We start from the raw sequence: 22,960 nt of genomic DNA, 5'->3' as shown, positions 1-22,960 counted from the left end.
ACGTAACGTTACGCAGGGAAGTGAACAAATTTGTGCAATCGTGTCACTGGCAGATATATGTGGAAGCAAAAACTGTTATCAAATATAATACCGGGTGTATTTTGCAGCCAGTAGGTATCTAGTGAATAAAGTCATTGTTATTTCAATAATTTGTGGCAGTATTTTGTTCTTTGTGATAAGGTGTAATTTACTATACTGTATATACATGGCAATTCCCGGTCCATATTAAAATGATGTCAAGCGGAGAAACTCAGTACATGTATCATAAAATACAGAAGTTATGTTTATTCATCATTTTTACAAAACAACAGAATGCTATTAGTAGCATCAAACTCAAAGATTCCTTTGTCATAGCATACGGCAAACCAACAAAGAGCAAACTATTGAAGTTTAAAAATGAAGAGTACGCAAATTAGGGCGTCTTTGAGTAAAGTGCTGTTTAACATCAGGACATTTTATAACAAGAATAATTCCCTTGGTAATCTTCTCGACCACGTTAGTCAGCCTCATTACTCACTTTGGGTACCTGCCTATGGCACTGGCTGCAAATATACCAGATAGATAACAGGGCGGGCTAAAAAAACATCGTTTTATGTAGGTTTTATGGTGTAAATTCCCCCCTCATATATATTCGACTGTCCCAGGAATAACCTTTGACCTCCCTTGAATTTTCCCGCCCTTGCGTTTTCTGGACGCGCAGACGACCGTGAAGGAAAATTTGCAGATTGCAGACCAAAATTATTACTACGAGAGTTTGAATGCTCGTTTCTCGACCCCCGCAGGTGAAGTAACCCTTCGAATCAAGAAATTCTTCAGGGTGGGTGTGAAAAGTGTCTAGTTCTATTTAAAATGTTAACTTATCGTGTGTTGAAACAACTCTTTCTTTAACCTCCTTGGTTGGAACTTGGTAGGTTGATTTTCTTGGCCTATCTGTTTCTATTTATTACTGAGCAAGCAGGCAAAAGTGTTATGGCTCTGATCAGACTAAGTTTAAAACTATAATAATCATTCTGCATGCCTCCCTTTTCTCACTAAGGAGTTGAAAAAGACCTTGTTCTCACCAAATATCGCTGAGGGTAGGCGTGGGTTTAGTCACAGTGACGGGTTTCCGAAAAAGGTGGGCCACCCTTTCTGGGCCCCACACACTTACTAGTATCAAGGAGGTTCTTGCTAGTATACACCAGGACCGGCTCGATTTTTTTCTGTCAGTCGAATTGTCATTGATGGAAAAATCCTTCCAAAATTTTTTCCCCATCATCGCCAACAAATTTTTGTCATTGATAAAAAAACAATGACCCCATTCACACTCAGAAAAACGATTCGGATAAAACATTTATCCGAATAAAAAAAATTCTATCCGATCCAAAATTGCGTTCACACTCGTCTTCGGCAATCCGATTAGTGCGCCCTCAGTCTTATCCGAATGAAACATTATGTTGAAGTCAAAGGGTAGCGTCATTTCTTACAGCTCAAAATGGCGGGAATCCACCAACTTTTGATGCTGTTGTTCCTCTGGAGAATGTTCTGTAGTCGTAGATGGGAACGCAATCGATGGTCTTTGATCTCGAGAAGGTTTCACCGACAAAATCTTCTGCATATTGGGATAGCTGTAGTACAGCTCAGATGTACGCCACCAGAGCGACAGACAGAACGATCTGGGAGCGGGAGCGAAGCCATGATTGGTGGAACAACATTGTGCTTTGAACATTTTCAGACTCGGACTGGCAGAAAAACTTCTAATTGAGCAAACTCACCTTTGATAAGTTGCATCCTATCCACTTAAAGTGAATCCTATCCACTTGCGCGTTCACACTGCCGAATCGCATGAATCGAGACTCCCCGCGGCGCAGTTTTATCCACTTCCTGAAGTTCTATCTACCTCCCCGAGGTGGATCGCGAGGGATTCGAATCGATGAAATCCAAGTGATTTGGGAGCGTTCATACTGCTAAGTTTTATTCGGATCGGGTAGTTTTATTCGGATAACATGTTTTATTCGAATAGTTTTTCTGAGTGTGAATGGGGTCAATGTCTGCCTTGTGTGATCAACGTAATTTATGCCCTCCTGTATGAAATGTAGTGCCCCCAACCCCCAGACGGTAGATTAATGGAGCCATTATACTTGTTTTAAAGTTTATGTGTGTCTTTCGTATTTTAACCGCTGTTTTTTTTTTTGCTCAAATTTATTGGAATCAGTCTGGTTTACTGGCCCCGCCTTCATTTCCCTGTGAAATATCACAAAGTGGAGTCATCTTGCGATAACAACCATTCATTCAGATCATGGAGTGTTTCTTGTGGTGTTTGGCTTGTTGGTGTGAAATTGGGGATTTCTTGTTCTTGATCTGCTGGTGGAATATAATTCGGATATGTTGGTAAACACCCAATTTATTTACCTCTTGAATTCAGCAACCAATGTGGGTATTATTATTTTTATACTAACGGACTCCGTATATACATGTACTATAGTCAATACACCTGAATATGCGTCTGATTTATTTGCATAATCATTGAATGAGATGAAAAAGGCAAGTACTAGTATCATTGGAACAGTACTGTAAAAGTTGAAATGTTTGCAGAGATTTAATTTCTTGGAACAGAGAAAATTAGGTGTTTGCAATTCATACAAGGGTATGGCAGAGCAGAAGACAAGAATTTTTGCGATGGTTCATAGCGAACTTAAAACAAACACAAACATCTCCCCTTTTACATTATTTGTTGGTTCGGGAGACAAAAAAATTCATGGAGTTTTAACACAGTAAAATAAAACTTAATTAACTTTGCCAAAAACTACTCAAATATATAAAAGCCACAACTTCTATCTGTAAATACAACTGATCAATAAGCCCTTGTGTCTTGCAGGATTGAGGTATGATGGCGGAGGCACAGAGATCACAGACATCACTCGACTTCTGCGACAATCCACATGCAGGCTCACTCTTGCAGGGCTTACAGGAACTGCGATCTGAGAACCTCCTGACAGATGTTGTCCTATGTGTCTCTGGAAAAGAGATTCCATGCCATCGAAATGTTCTGGCTGCCTGTTGTGAATACTTCCGTGCAATGTTTTGTAACGGACACCGTGAGAGCAAAGAGCACAAAGTAACTATACATGAAGTCACCCCAGGTGCCTTGCAGCTTCTTGTTGACTACGCGTACACGTCAAAAGTGACCATCACACAGGACAATGCTGTGAAACTGCTAGAAGGGGCCAACTTCTTCCGGATCCTACCTGTACGTGATGCTTGTGTGACTTTCATATCCAACAACCTGAGTGCCAAAGACTGTCTGCAGATGATGCACCTAGGCAACATGCTGTCCTGCCCAGACTTGGAAAAGAAAGCATGGCTGTATACCACGAAGGAGTTTAAAGCAACCAGTGAAACACCTGAGTTTCTTTCTTTGACTAAAGCTCAGCTCATCAAACTTATCTCATCTGATGACCTCAAAGCTTCAGAAGAAACAGTGTACACAGCAGTGATGACATGGATCAACCACAACACCAAGAAGAGGAAAAGGTACATGAAAGAGCTGATGGAACTGGTCAGGTTTCCATTCATGGACAAGCAGTATTTCTTTGAGAATGTAGAGAGCAACGAGGCCATAAGGAAGTCTTGTCAGGATATCATGACAGAAGCTCGCAGATGCCAGCTCTTTCCAGGAGAGATCCAGTCACCTCGCACCCATCCCCGCCATGCCAGTGGCCTGAGGGAGGCAGTAGTGGTCTTTGGAGGGATATATGGCGGGAGGGATGAAGATAGTCATTACATCAACCATATCGCAATGACCTACTCTGCTGAGCCAACAATCTATAGTTGGAATTCTATGACCAAACCAACTCTGAACTTTACCAGTCCATGTGCTGTGGCTGTCCTGGGCTCAAGTGACATTGTCATGTCTGCTGGGAAGGATATGTGGCTGTACCACTCAGAACTGAACTCTTGGTCCAAGCTTGCTCAGATGAACTTGGACCTGAACAATCATAGGCTGGCAGTGTTGTATGGTAAAGTGTACGCGATTGGTGGTGTAGACAAATCTACACCTGTATCATCAGTTCAGGTCTATGACCGGAGACAGAATAAGTGGACTGCAGGTGTTCCTCTCCCACAGACAAGGTACTCTCATGCAGTTGCTGTGTTGGACAGCAGCATATATGTGATGGGTGGGTTTGATAAGCATGATAATAAGAAAACAACATCTACCGTGTACCGCTTCAGCCCAGGTGACTCAAAATGGCAACTGATGAAGGACATGCCGAAAACTACTGCATACATCACAACCGCAGTCCTCAGTGTTAGTATCTATACTGGGATATGTTCTCGTATTTTCTCTTTCACTCCAGACCAAGACGGTGGTGTCTGGAGTAAGGTAGTATCAGGTGTTCCATGGGGATGTGGAATGACTGTGTTGAAGGGGAAGGTTTATACCTATGGAGGCTATGAGAAAACAACTGATAATGGATGTGCTGCTGTCATGTGCCTTGATCCAGAAACCCAGTCACTCAGGCGTGTGGGAAACATGGTCATGGGTCTATACTTCGCCCCTTGCATCACAATTCTAAACTATTGCTGATTTACAATGGACTCTACTGCATTATATTGTACAAACAAATCACATTGTAGTACTTCATGTTCATGCACATTAATGTTACTATGTGCCACAATGCTTGCATGTTACACATAACATTCCTTTATCATAGTTGCTTTCTTACAAGCATTTTGAATCTGTTCAGATTTATGTCATGAATTCAAAAAGTAAAGATTCAAATGCTGATTTACAATGGACTGTACTGCATTATATTGTGCAAACAAATTGCATTGTAGTACTTCATGTTCATGCACAGTACTGTTACTATGTGCCATAATGCTTGCATGTTACACATAACATTCCTTTATCATAGTTGCTTTCTTACAAGCATTTTGAATCTGTTGTGCAGATTGATGTCATAAATTCAAAGAGTAAAGATTCAAATATGCTGCAAATTTAGATGCCATTATTGTCATTGTGTTTTTTAGTCCAGAGACTCCAGACATTCAGACATTGAAAATATATGGTTCTTAATACAATCAAAGGCATTCATGCATTAGAGTAAGAGATACTGGTACAATTGTGCTTGGAAAAGAACATTGGGGAGAGGAGCAAGGCCCAATCCCTGGCCTAGGTAGGCAGACAGGCTTTGAAAAGACTATCCATGCTTGGAACAGTGATGTATTCACATATAGCCGTGGGTTCAACTTTAATTTCCTCCAAAACTGGATAATGATAATACCCACACCCCAGCAGCCCTATCACAACAGTTATTTCCTTCTTGTCAGCATATTTGCATTTAACAATTCTTTATCAAAGTAATACTTCACAATTGCATGTCCAAGATATCTAAACCAGTTTATCCATAGGTGTAGCTAAGTCAGTTTCATATGATGGCAAATCATTTTCCAGAGTTTCACCAACTAAGTAATGTATAACTTAGGCCACAGCAAGTAAATTTTATGGTCCATTGGATGACATCCTCTGCAGATGGTAAATATAGTGAGATAGGGCGAAAAAAAACAAGATGGCTAAATTTTCCAAATATATGCAATTAACGGTAAAAAAAATTGAAGCGAGGAAACATGGTATCACAGCCTATCGGGCATTTATTTATTAAAGACGTGAACTAGTGTAGTAAAGGTGACACTAGTGTGGTAGACTGGTATCACTACACTCATTGCTTCATTATTGGGGCCACTTTTACAACTATCTAACTAAATTTTTAGTTTCACTTCTGTAACTACTGTCATGGCTACCTGGCTTGTGTTACTTCTACAAGTACATGTACAACCATTAACCTACAACACAACATATTTGTCCATTTTGGTACATTCTCGTCATGTTGACCATCTTCGAAGAAAAATGAAATTTTTTTTCTTCTGAAATCATCCAAAAATTGATGCGTGCGCTGACGTCATCCATAAAATTTACTTGCTGTGGCCTTATTAAGGATTTTTCAAATCTTTTGCTTTGGACAGAAGGTCCATGCTTGGAATAGTGATGTATTCACAGGTGGGTTCGACTTTTATAGCCTCCAAAATTGGATAATAATAATACCCACCCATGTTACCGTCTTTACACCGTTTTCACATTTAACAACTCCTTGTCAAAGTGATACTTAACGAGTACAGCTGTACAGTACATGTACACATTAGAAATATCTAAAAGCAGTTTATTCGAAGCTAAGATAAGCATATCATGGTCAATCATCCTCCGGACTTCCACTGAGTGATTCATGATTGACCAGAGGATCATGTTCAACTGAGCGTAGCTGCGGACAGGTTGGCACAGAGAAATCTCAAGTTTGTTGTGTTCCTATCGCACATGAGTCTGTAATGAACGTTTTCTTCTGATATTATGGAAATGAGCGAGATTTTTGCATCTCTATCATGTTCAACTGAGCGTAGCTGCGAACAGGTTTCAGATGACGTTCCTCGTCTTGACGAAACGTTTGCTGACACCAAGATGTCAGAATGGCTTTGAAGGCGTTACGGAATTCTTCTAACCTCCACGTGTAGATCACTGGGTTGGCAGCCGAGTTAGCATGGGACAACACTATGGCGCTGAGAACTACTTGGTTTGGAACTCTCGTGGTCGTGAAGAAGTTGATACAGTTGATGATGTGAAGAGGCAACCAGGAGGCGGCGAATGCTCCCACAACCATGGCCAGGGAGACCGCCACTCGAAGTTCTCTCTTGATTTTGGCAATCCTACGATCCCTAATGCTGAGACCGATGTTAAGTTTGGATATCTTCTTCAGTTGCGACCGCGCAATGAGAAACACCCGCGTGTATATAGCAGCCACCACAACCAGCGGTGGAAGCACAGTCCCGAAGAAGTTGAAATACACCATGTAAGACATGTTGATGACTTCTTCGAAGTAGCAGCAGATGAAGGCGGACTGGGAACGATGCCACACCATGGGGACGAGCCCGATGACGGTTGCAGCCGCCCAGGTGGCGGCGATGGTGAGGCAGGTGCGGCGGGTGGTGGCTAGGCGGGCGTAGGACAGGTGCAGCCCGACCGCCATGTATCTGTCCACGGCAATGGCCAGCATGCCGAATATGGAAGTTTGCGTAGTGATAATGATGAAGGATAGGGTGAAACAGCAAGCGTAGGGGTGAAGAGGCAGACCGACGCTTGTAGCGATGGCGAAGGGGATGGCGAAAAGCCCAACGCAGATGTCGGCGACAGCCAGGGACACGACCAACAGGTTGCTCGGCGTGCGGAGTCGCCGCCCCCGCAGGACAGCCACGCACACCAGGGTGTTCCCGAATATGGACAGGAACGCTATCATCACCTGAACAGATATATAGAGTTTGTAAATGTTACACAAACAATATGAAACAAACAAAATGATAACGATTTAGGTCAATTAGTTGGATATAACTATGTCGCCAACCTCAGGCCTACAACAGCCCCAATAATTATTGACATTGTTGACCTGGAATTAATATTACTGCATGTTACTTACCAGTTGATACTGGGTTTCTCCTGTGCCATATTTGTTGTTGTATAAACAGTCATGTGAAATGTAGAGTATAACGTGTGTGTTTGGAGAGACGATGGATTTTGAATGCCCATTGCAACGGTAAGTTGCGTACTACGTATAGTAAACTCACCTCAACCACGGTGTACACATAGAACCTGAGTTGGTACGACTTGTCAGGACAGTCAACACCGGACGAGTTCCAAGACATGTTCCAGTCAAGGCCCATGGCTGTGAGGTCTCTCTCTGTAAACATGGCAAACTCTGGTCATTGAATACTAGCATCATAACACATGAAGATGTTAAAGACAGTAGGCAAAATGTCCGGGGCTGGCTAAGTCGGCCTGCCGGCTGTAGTAGTCACAGCGACCGGGGACACCCGCCATACGGCCCGGTGGCGCCTGGTGACTAGATAAATAATGTAGTGTCCTTGGCTACTGAACAAATATTGCCCCAGGCCGGCTGTTTATCTTGATTCTCTCTTATAGCTATCGTAAATAGAGAGAAACAAAGTACATATGGAAGATAAGAACTCTTTCATCGTATTTGTCCAGCAAGTAATTTCATGAATGACTGCTTTCGCCCGTCTTGTAAAAAAAACATGATCACTTAAGACCCACAATATGTCCTTATTTTACTTGTCGAAGACCGCTTGTTCGAAAGTTGTGGAGCGACACTATGTGCTAGCCTTGAGTGTACTAGTTTCCAACTTGGTAAGTGATAATATACTATAGACTACCACGCTAGTGTCATTTCTTGAGTACAGAATAATAAAAAGCTACTTGGTTGTGATATCATGTTTTGTCGCTTCAACTCTAGTTACAATGTTGTATGGCCTCTATTTTGAAAGTTTTGGCCTCTTTTCAAGGGATGGGTCTTGTCTTATTTTTGTTCCGCAATTCGCACTCTTACATTTAATTTGGCGTCCACAGAGGATAGGATCAATGCAAAATTTACTTACCGTGTCCTAACGGAAATAATTGTTAACCAATCACAATCTAGTATCTAACCAAATGTGTGTGTTCAACAAACTATCCATTATGACATGCAACTATTTCTCTATAATATAATATAACATTGTTGATTGAAACAAAGCATAAAATATGCCTACCATTGATCTTTTTGTGCTCAACTTTAAACTATTTGAAAAATCTCCCGGAAAAAAAATACATAATATATCCTTTTTGGTCCTCGGGTATCTTGTCTATCTATATACATGTACTTTATCACTGTTTTGGTGACATGTTTGTGCCTAATTGCTTACCAGAAACGACACAGAAAATTGTCCTGCGGATGAGAAGGCGTTGTATCTGTCTACTAAAAATGCGCAAACATTCTCACGTCTTCTGTACATCACAACTGTATGTTAGCCAACACGACCTTGTAAACATTACACCACGGCGTAAAGTCCGTGCATGTATAAATATAACACGCATGGATCGCGGTGCATGCATGAAGAAAAAACAAATGTATGCTAATCATCATGATGTGTTTTTGTTCACCCTTTGCTCAGTCTTACGGTCGAAAAATGTGACACATTTCAGCCGTACCAGTTGACAAAACCTAAAAAATGCGTAAAATAAAGGAATCGTCGAAGGATATTCTTTGCTTAAGTTGCTAGACCAAGAATAGTCAGACTTGTTACTGTTTCCAAGAAGAGGTTTGGCTATGGCGTGTTTTTGAATATGCCGTCTTTTCACTTGCGTACTCGTTTGTTCGATTCGCCCAAGGAGCTTTTATCAACGACGATAAAAAAGCTCATTGGTTCGCCTTTCGAATTGTGCAGTCTTCAGTGGACGACTCGCAAAGTAAGCACATTGAAAGAAAACTATCAGTAAGAATTACTTACCGATAAAGCCGAAAACACCCCGATCTGTTTGCTCAGAAAATATGTTAAAACATATACATGTACAAAACTAGAGAATGCTCAGAGAATGTTGTGTCGTACCTACCAAATATTTGAATTCCAACGGCGACGCAAGGATTTCTGCACGACAGAAGGTTGTCTCAGACTCTGGGCTCCTAACCAGTATTTACGGAATAGCAGATTGTAGTTCAGGTCGAAATCAGGATCAAAATCTCCCAGTACTGGCAAGGACGAGCAGTCTTTCTACAGATCACTGATGGTCATCACGCAGACGCATTTCCCTCGCCTTCTGGGAGTGGCATTTACATTAGGCATTTCACACCTTTTAAATTACCTCTTGTCCTTATCGCGTTTTCACAGACGGGGGGTAAGTAGGGACCCAGTAGGTGGTCATGAGTTAAGTGCCGATACACAGTGTGTGCGGAGATGGGGGAACGACAAAACATTCGCCCGAACCAAGGACGTTGTATCTGATATAACGTCCTTGCCCGAACTGATTGCGCCAACAGCAACTTGGTGATTGAATCAGACGAGTTTACTAGTATATTCTGGAATCATGATTTTGTTGGTGGCCCAAGGGTTCACTTCGTTAGCCTGGTATCCAGCCGTAATATAGCTTCCGAGTCGAGGACAGAAGAGATTCGGGAGCTATAATACAGCTGGATACTAGGCTATCACTTCGTCAGACTACTCTCCAAGCAGAGCTTGAGTCGCGGAGATATAGTAGTAGTAATTTTTCCGACTACTACTATAACGTTATCTCCGCGACTCACCCTCTGCTTGGAGAGTAGTCAGATATCTTTACTGGACTGCGGCAGGTTGGCGGCGTTGCAATTGAATTTGTGTTACCCTTGACTGTATAATGGGAACTATCGTGCAAAACGTGTGACAGTAAAGTATAAACAACAAAGCGTACAAAGATTCGTTTTTTATCGATGAAATTCCCTGAGAGCTGCGTTAAATCACTAGGACGCAGCGACGCCGCCAACGTATCGCAGTTTTACGAGATACCCACTTTTGAAGTACATAGTGTCTCCGACTTTGTACGTAGTCTAAAATCATTCGTATTTAAGTACTCCCCTATTCAGGCTATTGGGTAATCACTCGCATCGATGCCAACCATTTTACTTTTTAGTACGCTGTCTCGCTCGCTCCCCTGCCTGCATTCTGGCTAGGTAGTCACACTATATGGATTTTCATCACAAGAAATATTCAGTTCTGGTTTGCTGAGGGATGATGGCCATGTTATACTACATTGGGTATGAATGGAAAAGCCATTAAAGCGATTTTGAATGATAAATGCAAATGTGCCTTCCAATGAGCTAGACTATACACATAGTTCTTGGTGGATATTTTTGCCTGCATGCAGGTATGGTGTTAATTACATTTCTATATAATCTATTCCGAAAACAAATCGTTTATGTTGCCGTATGCGTAATTATGACCTCCAGATCCCGCATGACCTCAAGGACAATGAAAAGCGACATGCAGGTCAATCTAGGCTTTGTATGTCAAGTTATGAATAAACATAAGTTCAAACAAGTCGACATAACGAGGCACCAACACTGCGTGTTACTGGATAGGTAGAATTGTCGGACTTACATTTCAGCACCAAGGTCACCTCCAATCCAACACTCCTGAAGAACAGACCGATCCTGCCTGTCAATCAATCACTAGTTTAACCAATGACAGAATGACAATCATCGGTTCGACCAATGAGAGAGCTGCATGTCCGTCAAACAGTTGCGTCTTTTACGTAATTACGTGTTATTTTGTATTTCCATGTTTGACGGAGGTGAACGGGCCTATGAGGGTTGAACCAAGGATTCTTTTTTAACCTCCTGAAGCGCAGGGGTAGTCAAGGATATTTAAACCCCTTAGTGCTCGATAAAACGACATGGTGACATTTACAAGCAGTGAATATATTCCTGTGCACGTGCTACAGTCACCTGCAGTTCCGGAAATTGGGCTGATTTTACTCCCATTGGGATGTCCGTAATCAAGTGCCTAAGACGAACGCATGTAATTTCCTGACACGATTTTACAGAAATCAACATCGGAAATTCGACAAGCATCCGGCAGCCATTGATACTACATTAAGTGACAAGGTAACCTTATGTAAACCAACCAATATAAAACAGAAATATAGAAATAAAAACAAATGCGCAAATAAAAACACATATTTTTTCTTTTAACTTCTTTCAAAACATTTCTTAAAAATAAATCTAAATGTTAATTACGTACTACATTTTATTATGTCCTGAGCATCTTTTGAGGTAATTGGCAGTTTCAAACTGGAATGCAAAAGATAACATTTAGTACTGAAAAGTCCACAAAAGAAATCCTTTGTTCTCTTTTTAAAAACGAATACATGAAACGATGTATATATATATATATATATATATATATAGTGTACATACTATCAGAACATTCAACTCTTGAAGCTTCAACAAAATAACACTAAAATACAAAATATCTATATATAGATTTTCAACAATACACATGTTTGTAATTGCAATATAAATGTATGCATTGTCAAAGGTACAATGTTAGGTTTTGGTGTTCTCTTTCTGTTACATAACAATATATTTCACCAATATTGACATTCTCACACTGTACATCATTGAAGGTCAAAATACATTACTCACCAAGCCGACGTTAGGCTTTGACTAGCTTTGACCTTGCTTTGACGCATTTTTAAGCATTCTTATGGCAACAGTGCTATTTTGTCAGGTTTTCTTAATGTCTTCTTTTTGGCTTGTGGATAAAAAAAAACCCTGATAAAATAGAACGCCAAATAAAAATGCCTCAAAAGATGTAAAAAAAACAACTAGCCGGAGCCTAACCTCTGCTTGGAGAGTATAAATGGACACTTAACTCACTGTCAATCATCCAATGCATTCGTCAATGTACCCTGAGTAATTGTAATGTTAGGTCTAAGTATATTCTACAGTATATACACACTTGCTCTAAAGTCAAACATAGATATAGACTACACATGATCAAAGATTTTAAAATTAAAGAAAAAATAAATTTCCTTCAACAACAATATGCTATTGTTTGTTATAGTCCTTCTATAGTGAGCATTTTATTTTTCTCATTTTTCTTTTGGTCAATCTCTGCATCAAGTTTAGACAAGATGTCAGAAAGGTGTGGTGGGAATGTCAGAGAAGGCTCGGGACTTATTCCCATCAGGAAATTGTAGTCCATCCACCGACCTGCAGTAGACTGGTACTGTCTTCTCTCATTCACCTGGAAGAACAAGAAACTTGTTTACAATATCATGGTTCATGAGAGAAAGTGACAGGGATTTTGAACTAGATTAGCTCACTAAAGAGCCATCTTTCCACTGGACATGACGGAGAAGACAGATGCTATGTACAGTATTTACACAATATGCAAAATATTTGCATCCATCTGTCAGGCCTTCCCTTGTTTCTGTCTCCACAACTGAAAACTTACCTGTAATAAGTCTTCCACATGGATGTCCGCTTCCCCAGGGAACAGGCTCCTGGACATCTGCAGCTGCCGGAGTACAGGCACACCTGCCGGGGGTACAGGTGAGTTGAGTTTATTGAGTTCATTGAGATGCCCTTTAGCTTATTGAGCTAATCTTCCAGGGCTCATAAAAACACACAGTATATACAAGTACGAGGGGCGTTCAATAAGTAATAACTCTGACTCATTTCCCATAGCAGGAGATTAATGAAACTTGGCACAGTTATTAGTCTTTCTCTTCATAGGAACCACCCAGAGTTATGCATTTCTTTCATCGTCTGATGCAGCTCTGGACACCGTTTTTGTAGGACACCTCAGGTTGCTCCTCCAACAGATGCCTCATCAATGGCAGAAGAGGAACGACCAGGTCTGGGAGCTGTTTCCACAGACTTCTGGCCATGTTTGAATTCAGGAGGCCAGCGTTTTACAAGGTCATATGATGGGGCATCATCACCATAAATTTCTTTCATTTCATCAAAGGTCTCCTTTGGTGTGCGTCCTTTCAAATACAAAAACCGGATCACTGCGCGACACTCAACTGGCTCCATTTCACACCTGGTCCATTTCACACCTAACTCAGTTCAAACACCAGTAAATCAGAAACCACAATTAGTTCAGAGCTCTTTTTTTGCAACATAAAATATAAAGATATGAATCATTACACATGCAAAATTTCATCTAGATCAGACAACTGGAAGTGGGTCAGAGTTATTACTAATTGAACGCCCCTCGTAGATAGGTAAATACAATAACATACACTCAAATGTATGATGGGAGGCATGGTAAGGCCATAGAGGCCTCTACTGAATTTATAAGATGGATGACACCCTCTGGGCATTCCACAACTGATGTCAGAGTGTTAATAATATTTTTAGAAAGTTGCCACATTCAATATGGAATATATGTGGTTAGGACAATTGACAAATGATTCAAAACACAGAACATGGTATGCCAGAACAGTGTGGCCTAACCTATATAAAAGAATATTGTTCCTTTCAAACATTAAACAATGGAACACTTTTTACTTCAATGTACTATTTTGAGATGTAATCACCATACTGTGTCCAGCTATAGACAATTACCTATATTGAACACAGCTACATGTAACACATTGTTCCTCCTAGTGGGCATACGGTATGCATATGGCAACCTTGTTGTGCCCTCTAGTGTAATTTTCAAGTACTGCAGAAGTGTGGTGTCCCTACCCCTGTAGTGTCCATAACCCCTGTAGTGTCCCTATCCCCAGTAGTGTCTGTACCCCCAGTAGTGTCTGTACCCCCAATAGTTTCTGTACCAAATTGCCCAAAAGTTTTCGTTTGGCAAAAAAGATTCCCAAGGTATATTGTATGGACTACGCCAAAGCTCTGCATAGGAGAATGTGACAGTGATTGTGTCCGGACCTGGTACTTTGTCAAAGGGCAGCCCATTTTCTTTCCTACGCCGTGCCGCCTGCACTGCCAGGCAGAACTGTTTGAGTCGGTTAGCCAGGAAGCTCCAGTACTTCTGGTGGAAGTGAACCCTCCTCAACATCATCTCCCTTGTTGCTGTACAAACTGCCATGAAGTCACACCAGGGAAGACCGGAGAAAGCCATCTGACCCTGTATCTGTTAGCCATAAACATAAATAACAAACGATAACGTAAAGTATCTCAGACAGAGGAGAAATCATGTCAAGATACTTTTTTGTTAGCTAGTGCATGTAGTGCAATGTGGCATCTACGGGTCACATATTTAGCCTAGCATACCCTGGGTCTTGCTGAGTGTGTTGGTTTCTTTTACTCACTTCACTCGGGTGAAAACGAGCACCTGGCCTAGGTTAAGGAAATCCCAGAAAAGGACACTGAATGGAGGTCCTGTGTTTGAAGAAATCCACCGTGCTACTTAGCTTGTAACACCCCCTAACCACCACCACCACCACCACAACCACCACCAGACTTAACGGAAAAAGCTGGGCTTCTTCTTAGTGTGAGTGGATGACATAAATCTGTTCAGATATTTGCCTTGCATGCTTCAGAACAAACCTGAAATGTTAATAGCCACAAGGAGATTTGCTCCGTATGCAATACAAACAAAGAGAACCTGTGCCATGTAGTTTCGAGGTATGCCATGTGGGGGGTGCTTCTGCTGGGTGTACAGGTGGTTGACGGGAGCCTTATATTCCACCAGCCCTGCTGGTTGGGTCTCCAAACCAAAATACACCTGTGGATAGACAGTAAATGTAACATTGACATACATTTTGTACATCATGATTGATGTGTTGAAAAATGGCTCCTTAGCTGTTGCATGGGAGAAATATCATTAACCACCTAAAAGCAGGGCATGACCACTGAACATTCTGCTTGGAGATTTGATACAGAATACACTTGCATAAATGCAAAAAGAAAAAGCTTCAAATATCTCATGGAGGTATAAGGCCTCCAAACTCTTGTTTGAACAAGTAGTTCAGGTAGAGGTACAGACCCAGACCTGCATCTATTAAGAATTTGTCTAAGTACACAGCTCTAGTCTGAAACACATAATTTTTCCTAGCCTTAACTTACCTTTCCATCAGGCGATGCTCCACAGAGTTTGTATAATACACTGTTTGGCTGTGGTACCCAGAAACCTGCCTCCTCTGTGTGGTTGCCAGTCAGAAGTCCATACATCTCATCTATTATACGCTCCATATCTATGCCATGCTGTGTAAAGGAGTTGCCACTATCTCCCTATGCAGACACAATAATGTCATTAAAAAATAGTAAAAAGACAAAATATATGACCTCAAGTTCATCTTAATTATATGGAATCTTTTTAGAATGAGAATCTTGTAAAATGAGAAGTTTTGGCTTATCTAATCTTAAGCATGTGTAATGAAATTTTAATATCCTACGCACTACTAACAACTTCGTGTATGGATGACGATTTTGGCAGCTGTAATCTTCATCATGACTTCTCTTGGAAATCAGTTATTGTAACAATCAAGCCACTATCCATAAGAACCCTACTTAGTAAGTACACAATGCAAAATAAACCTCTCTAGATGTAAAATATATGTAAAAATTGAGAGTAGATAGATATACCAGAATATCTCCATTAATTTAATGGATACTCACCTCACCTTTTAGTGGATCCTACATGTAGTTCTATAATCATACTTGACCATAAGAAACTCGGTAAAAGGTACAAAGAAAATATCCTGGGAAAACCAAATTCCTAAGAGCCGGCGTGAGAGGCAAGTGATACTAGTAGTTGAGGCCAGGTGGATTGTCAGGTGGGCGGGTGTTGTGGGGGCACAGTTTGGTTTTCCCAGGGTAAAAGCAAAAGGCAGACTTCAAAAAGAAAGGCAATACATGTACCTCATACAAAGGATCATCTGACACAAGAGACAAGAAGAAGTCATATGGCCGTCCCTTTCCCACTCCGAGAGCTTCTCCAAACCGGGAGGCAGTCAGGACGACTCCCCGCCTCAACTCGTACCACTCCTCTGTCCGCTGTTTCACATGGATCTCCATAATCGAGCATAATTGGCTCTGTCCCTATGAATAGAAAAAATCTTGCAACTTTAATAGGTCACATGAAATTAACCTTGACTTTTATGACTTACTGTTAAATAAATGACATGTGCTTGATGACACTAATTTGTATAAGCTATTTTTCCACATAATACAACACACTGGAATACAACCACCAAATTTGTAAGGTAACATTTGCAAGTGAATATATGTTTACCTTCACATGATATTCATTTTAACAAAATTTGTATATATAGTGACCAGCCACTCCGGGTCTGTCCTGCCACTTGCTACATTATGTTATCAAACAGGACTGGGTGTCTGCTACACCTCCAGTGACCACGGTGACAACAAACTGGTCCGGGTCATTTACTTAAGTTGTTTGGAGAAGAAAAAAGGAGCAATATTCATTTTCCTTCCGGGAAGGTGAACATGATCATAACTATCTGAATCTACAAAAAGTGTTAACTGTCTGGTTCAACCTCAGTGGAGTCAGATTGCTTTATTTTTAACACAACACAATCACCAAACAATCCTTCTACTCATTAAAATTTTTCCTGCCAAGCACAGTAGTAATGCTATTACAAGTTGTCAGACGATGGAGTGAGTAGAGAACGCCGTTTTGCCTGTGTGTCGCATGAAGTTGAAACAGAGACCGGGAGGGGAGGGGGGCGCTGGTAGAGGGCGTGGCCCAGCTTGTTCCCTCGTTCTACAACCCAACGTGTTAATCTGAGCACTTCTTCATACCTCTATGTTCCATATCAAATTCACATGTTTCAAGGACCGCTTGTGCCTTTAACGTGACCTTGGAAATGTGAAAACGGCAAGTAGAAACGAAAACCACGACGAAGTTTCGCGGGAAATTTTGCAAAGGCCTTTGGGTAATCTGGTTATAGTACGCATGCGTAGTTAGTAACATCCGGGGCCTTGCAGAGTTCACTCCTAGAAATCCAACATGGCGGCCGAGGGAGGAGGAAAAGAGAACGAACTCAAGACACAATTTACCACCAGAGAGGGCACTTACAAGCTGCTCTCCCTCTCAGAATACTCCCGGCCGAATAGGGTACCATACAACGCACAGGGCTGCCATCCCGTCAGGGTGTCTTTCATCAATGTGAGCGGGGAAAAGGACGGCTCGGGCGACCGGATCTGCTTCAACGTAGGCCGCGAGCTCTACTTCTACCCGTATAAAGGTGTCCGCAAGGTAAACAACCGTACGGAAGTCTTCAAGAAAATAGTCATAGAAGTCTTAGGATGTAGTGTTAAGTGGGTGGGGATGTGGCTGTGTGTGGTGGCTCCTGTGGAGAGGTTTGTGTGCAGTGGGACGATGTGAAGTCGGATGTTGGAGATGGGGTGGTCAGAGCTTGTTGGTAGGCGTGTGCGAGTGAGGCGTGGAGGATCACACACTTCAAACAGGTTTTTGTTGGGATCTAGTCTGGTGGGACGGGCATGGCGTGCGGCCAAGGCGTCGGGTCACGACGTCGAATTAGTCTGTACGTAATCCATAACGCCAGCCTGCCGCATCAGACGTGGTTTGTTGCCGCACGTAGATGCCACCTGCAAGAGCTATATATGAACTGTTCCCTTCAGTGTTACCTGCCAAAACAGGTGTTTTTCATACCTTGTCGTTGTCTTCTGAATCACCCAGGGACGCAGATGATTGTTCAAGGAGAGAAGAGGTCGTTCTTGTAATGCAATTTCTTCCTTGGAAGGGTGACATGTAGCTTATCACATTAGACTCGATTTGCCACCAAGATAAATGAGTTAATTTGGGGCCATTTGCGGTATGACATTATTTCTACCCCCACCTATTCCCTATGAATTTATATTTTCTTATGCTGGAATTGCAGCATTAAGCTAATTTCAATGTTTGTGCAAAGGAAATGTAGGTTGCCTCAGTCATTCTCTTCTTGCTAAGTTTCCACGATGCCGACCATAGGTATATATAAAAATCAATGATAGGCCATCTCTGTGGGGATAGCATCTTGAAGCACACACTTGCAAAAGGTCAGGAAAGCACCGCAGGAGGTATTGTATTTTTATTCCTCCATCATGAAGACAGATGGGCATCACTGCCAAAGTCTATTGAGCAGTAAGTTCAAAGGAGCTTACTGCTATAATGGTGCCGGACCACATCCATCAATGTTGATACCATCTTGTGTACTGTGAGAATGATACAGACAGCAGTTCCATTTGGGAATGCAATGCCACTTTGAACCTTCAGGATTGCTTTCACCAGCTTGACTGGTCAACATAGTCCATTCTCAAGCTAATGATCCCTCTCCTTTTAAGTATCAGGGAAGCCAGGAACAGTGCCCAAAAGTTGGTGTAATGTTCAGGCTACTTATCATGTCATCAAGATAGGCATTTAGAGATAGACTCATAGAGACTGGCACTGGTAAACTTGAACCTCATCTGTAATGTTGCAGTAGCAATTGAGTATAACACATACTTTCTGTACTACCTTATTTGTAGTACTGATAGAATATATTGAGATATTATGTAACAGACAGATATCATCACTGGTCCTCAGGTATTCCTTGAGCATGTCTAAGCATGTGGATGTTGACTTTAGTGCTGTTGCCTACTGACAACATTATCCTTGAAGGCTGTTTGGTTTTGTTGTCAGTAAACACACGACAAAGTGAACCCTAAGGACCCGGCCAATTTGTTGCAGACTCCTTCATTCTGTGCACGTCTCATCTCCACCCCCACCCCAGGTGTCAACTCACCTGGAAAGGGGAGTCCCTGTGTTCTGTACGACCTCTGGTAATGTGCAATTGGGAGGTCTGACCTTTAAGGAGGTCGTTTTGGGGTCTTGCTATATAAGGTTCGTGTGCTGTCACCTAGAGAGGGAAAATTGTAGACCTATCCATACAAATATACATATACTTCAATTATTAGCTGTATATATTGGGTATTTTGAGTGTTAGAATCCATTCAGCTGATTTACAAGACGTGACATATGTGGTGTCAGGTTTATTACAGTTGTTATGCCTCCATTGTCAAGTGCAAAGTCATATTTCCAAGCTATTGACATGTTTGGCCATGATATTGACAAACTGCAGAGAGGTAATTACTTTTTTGGCAGACCTCACATTAGTTATGTATATTCACCAATCACCATCTTTCTTCCCAGTGCCCATAATTGCCATTATGAAAAGTAAATAACAAAAGACTTAATCCAGGCTGTTCATGTGAGAACTATAGTGTTTCCTTAATTTGCAAGTTATGATTTCTAAAACATTCATTTACAAAGTGTCTATATGAAACACATGTTTTATGTTGATTTTAATGCAGGTCTCAAAGGCACAATTATAAAGACATGTTCCACTTTTGGTTTCAATATGTCAGTAGGTAGGGTCTGCACCAATACATGCACTAATTATGTTGATAGATGAAATGCTTCAGATCAGGTCAGTGAAGTTTTGCTGTGGATGGATGTTAGTTATGATGTGGTGGTTTAAATCAGGGAGAAGCAATAAGCTACAGTGTACCTTGTTTTTGCATGTTTGTTCGTCGATACACAGAAGTCTTTGTAGATTTGTTTCCTACAACTGAAGAAAGCAATTGTTTGGTAAAGATAGTTATTTTTTTGCCAAGTCAGTAAATATTCTTCTACATACATACTAACATAGCAAGTAAAAGAGGCATTGGTACATGGCATCTCGAATTAAAGCCTTAAGTTAAAGCATGGGCTTGTTTATTAGACGCTGGTTTAAGTTGCTAGATTTGGTAGGAGGAAGATGATAAAATTGAAAGTGAAACATGTAAACAGGAGGCTACATGTATGTTTCATTGGGCAGCGTTGGATATTTATATTTAATTATGGGCCCTGCTATCTTTCCTGAATATGGGACACATGTTTTCCCACCAGGTAATTAGTTGTGTTGACAACTGGTATGACTTTGTCGTGACATTTTCAATTCCGGTTGCCTTCACTAGCAGAGACATACCAGACCTGAGGGGTTCTATATATAACCTGGACAGATTGGGAATGTAAAAGCCAATTGTAATCGTGTCTTTGGATACTGAACAGTGCAGAATTTTGTAACAGGTAAGGCAGGTAAAGATATACAGTGTATTGGATTGACAGTACATTGGACATATATGGGAAAGCAGTTAGTCTTACATATCATCAGATACAGTGAAAAAAGTTGAAATAGGGCATACACTCAATGGGGTCAAGGGCATCTGTTAGCCCTAGCAACAGGTTGTTGAAAAGCAGCGCCAATAATTCTGAAACCCTTGGCTTTCCTATATCAGTACATGACGTTCTTAATATTGTAGTATTCAACCTAAAATATAGTGCTAAAAGCAACTGAGTTGTTCATCTGAAGTAGAAAATCTGTCTGTGGAGCCAACATTTGGTGAGTGCATTTCCATGTGTTGGCAGCAGGTGTAAGTAGATACTGCTATGTATCATTTTCACGTCAGCTTGTAATGATATGTTGTAGATGCATCACTAGTTCTAGTATCTGTCAGCTCCTCGACTATTGTTGTCATATGGATAGACAAGGTAAAGAAAAGTTTATGTAAGGAATTCAAGATCATCTTGTAGTAACCAGATACGGCATTGTCTGCAAGTACAGTAATGTTTTAAATCTGCACAATGGTTCATGCTGTAACTGTTTTGCCATGAACTTAAAAACTGTGCTTCATTTTCTCCAAACTGCAAAATTAAATCACTGCAAACTTAAAAGCATTTACAGTATTCTCCCCCAACATCTTGTGCATGTAGAGTTTGTTATCTCAATGGAATTAATGGCACAGAAAAATGTGCCCTTATGTGGGAGAATAACCTTATCTTGTAATCTGTTATTAGGATGTGGAATCACTTTAGGGGATCTTACCTCAAACTTAGAAGAGTCAAGTCCATAAAAATGTGTTGCAAAGGTGCTTATTAAGCCTTGCAATGTTGTGCAAATGCATCTTTGGAATGTTAGGACTTCCTAAAAAAACACCTGAAAATAAAGAGGTATGGCACTGCTATGGTTGTTTAGTAGTAACATGTACATGTATGTGTCAGGCTTAATGAACAGGGCACTATCCATTGGAGTGGCAGCACTGTTCAAATAAGGTAAAAGGAAGGTTGTGCAAGATTGCAAAGGCACGTACAACTGTATCCACAATTTGGGCGTGGTAGAATGGAATCTTTGTATACATATTAAGGAGTAGTAGGAGTGGGCCTTAGTTTCAAGCTGCAATTTTCTATTATAGGTCAATAAAAGTGTTTGCTGCATGTTGAAATGAATCCCATACTCGGAGTATACATAGACTTTTGTGCTATCAATATTGCAGCTGTATTGTGTATACCCATTTCTTTTACTGTGGGTGCACAGTAGATATTGTTACTATTTATGTAGGGTTACACATGTTAAGGCTGTACATTTTTGTATGTTAGTCTAGAAAATAGCGTATTCTCAATACTTGAGTATCAGAAAATATGGTCAAAGCACTGCTGTGTAACTTGTTCGAAATTTTGGAAGTTAGCTATATGTAGAATTGCAGATTCAAGTTCTAAGGATCTCCAGGCAATAGATTTTGTAATTAGGTTTTGCTGACAAATCTTCTATATCTTATGTTATGTTGTACACACAATTTTTTTCTGTATCGCATGTGAATAAACAATTGCAATTCTGATTCTGAGATGCAGTGTTACCAGCTTATTCAGCATGTTTTAGAAGAGTTGATATTAAAGTAATGACATTGATGTTCTTTTTAAAAAGCAGCAGTGACTCTTGATAGATGACGTAACCTTCATCTGTATCCTACTGAAGACTGTCCTTGGCCTGATGCATACATGATTACACATTCCGTCCATGGAAGAAATATATCACCCTTGCCTTTTGCATATCACTTTCATTGTAGTGCAACACATGTCGTAAGCGTGATATTACCATTTGATGACAGACACACATGGTGTGGTGATCACGGATAATTGGCTCTTGTTGTTGTTCATAATAGTGGAACACCTTTGAAAAACCAAACAAGGCAAGACCAGAATTATATTGCTATATACTTATCAATATAGTCATAAGCCCCCTGAGGGCAGGTCATACCATGTAGCTTTGTACAACTGTCAGTAGAAACAAAAGGCAAGAATATGGTAAACACTGAATATTCATGAACACCAATAATGTGATGGGATAATGAGGTGTTTTCACGGCAGACGTGGATGATCATAGACTGTTTTATATTCAGCTGGAATTGAAGCATTTACCATAGCCCTTTATTAGCTTTATGTGGGTAACGTCGACACAAGAATAGTTGATACATTTTGGAATTTACATGTACCTTATTTGAATGTACGTCTATGTTTATATACATTTACTTGGTGCTGATACTGACACATGTATACATGTTTGTCAAATGTTGGAAATTATCAGGAAATGATTGAAATATTCATTTCATGGCCAGAAGATTGCAATATTTAAAACTGTTTTTCTACCTCTGTTGCCGAATTGTCGGCATATCAGTTAGCCACCTCTATCATCTAACGTTAGGTAAATTTTTTGGCATTGCACACTGCACTAATATAATGCCCCTACTTGGTAGAGAAATTGGCCATTCTGAGAAAATGGGAGTCG

At 40.8% G+C, this 22,960-nt stretch overlaps 4 protein-coding genes across 7 annotated transcripts in view; 2 read left to right on the top strand and 2 right to left on the bottom strand.

Moving 5' to 3' along the window:
* Positions 1 to 694: 694 nt before the first annotated feature.
* LOC118425884 (kelch-like protein 24) lies at positions 695 to 4,977 on the top strand. The gene is made up of 2 exons (XM_035835024.1): positions 695 to 817; positions 2,858 to 4,977. Exon 2 carries the CDS (start codon positions 2,867 to 2,869, stop codon positions 4,565 to 4,567), a length of 1,701 nt encoding a protein of 566 aa, XP_035690917.1. The 5' UTR covers positions 695 to 817; positions 2,858 to 2,866; the 3' UTR covers positions 4,568 to 4,977.
* Positions 4,978 to 5,931: 954 nt separating this feature from the next.
* Positions 5,932 to 9,779, bottom strand: LOC118428575 (adenosine receptor A2b-like). 2 transcript variants are annotated; one of them, XM_035838784.1, is made up of 3 exons: positions 9,467 to 9,779; positions 7,648 to 7,760; positions 5,932 to 7,325 (listed from the first exon to the last, which is right to left on the bottom strand). In XM_035838784.1, the coding sequence occupies exons 2-3, from the start codon at positions 7,741 to 7,743 to the stop codon at positions 6,381 to 6,383; spliced, it is 1,041 nt and encodes a 346-aa protein (XP_035694677.1). In that variant the 5' UTR covers positions 7,744 to 7,760; positions 9,467 to 9,779; the 3' UTR covers positions 5,932 to 6,380. The 2 variants fall into 2 exon arrangements, with proteins under 2 accessions (XP_035694677.1, XP_035694603.1); XM_035838710.1 differs by lacking the exon at positions 9,467 to 9,779 and having other exon boundaries at positions 7,648 to 8,295.
* Positions 9,780 to 11,613: 1,834 nt separating this feature from the next.
* LOC118411754 lies at positions 11,614 to 17,274 on the bottom strand. The gene is made up of 7 exons (XM_035814241.1): positions 17,118 to 17,274; positions 16,215 to 16,394; positions 15,420 to 15,584; positions 14,959 to 15,078; positions 14,280 to 14,484; positions 12,844 to 12,926; positions 11,614 to 12,633 (listed from the first exon to the last, which is right to left on the bottom strand). Exons 2-7 carry the CDS (start codon positions 16,368 to 16,370, stop codon positions 12,445 to 12,447), a joined length of 918 nt encoding a protein of 305 aa, XP_035670134.1. The 5' UTR covers positions 16,371 to 16,394; positions 17,118 to 17,274; the 3' UTR covers positions 11,614 to 12,444.
* LOC118411734 (WD repeat-containing protein 20-like) overlaps positions 17,209 to 22,960 on the top strand; it is a 24,254-nt gene continuing 18,502 nt past the window's right edge. For all 3 annotated transcript variants that reach the window (XM_035814224.1, XM_035814217.1, XM_035814231.1), the window contains exon 1: positions 17,209 to 17,574. In XM_035814224.1, coding sequence (XP_035670117.1) covers positions 17,326 to 17,574 — 249 coding nt within the window. In that variant the 5' untranslated portion in view covers positions 17,209 to 17,325. The remainder of the gene's footprint in view (positions 17,575 to 22,960) is intronic.

The sequence above is a fragment of the Branchiostoma floridae genome, chromosome 1 (genome assembly GCF_000003815.2).
Source record: "Branchiostoma floridae strain S238N-H82 chromosome 1, Bfl_VNyyK, whole genome shotgun sequence".
Classification (NCBI taxonomy): Eukaryota; Metazoa; Chordata; class Leptocardii; order Amphioxiformes; family Branchiostomatidae; genus Branchiostoma; species Branchiostoma floridae.
Note: the sequence above shows the minus strand (reverse complement) of the source record. Positions and strands in the feature narration are given on the sequence as shown.

Coding starts and splice junctions, on each gene's coding strand:
- LOC118425884 (XM_035835024.1), top strand. CDS start 2,867: ATGATGGCGGAGGCACAGAGATCACAGACATCACTCGACTTCTGCGAC.
- LOC118411754 (XM_035814241.1), bottom strand. CDS start 16,370: ATGGAGATCCATGTGAAACAGCGGACAGAGGAGTGGTACGAGTTGAGG. Junction 14,485..14,958: donor CTCGAAACTACATGGCACAG/GTTCTCTTTGTT, acceptor TATGGCTAACAG/ATACAGGGTCAGATGGCTTT. Junction 12,634..12,843: donor ATGTGGAAGACTTATTACAG/GTAAGTTTTCAG, acceptor TTGTTCTTCCAG/GTGAATGAGAGAAGACAGTA.
- LOC118428575 (XM_035838710.1), bottom strand. CDS start 7,770: ATGTTTACAGAGAGAGACCTCACAGCCATGGGCCTTGACTGGAACATG. Junction 7,326..7,647: donor ATGTGTACACCGTGGTTGAG/GTGAGTTTACTA, acceptor ATATCTGTTCAG/GTGATGATAGCGTTCCTGTC.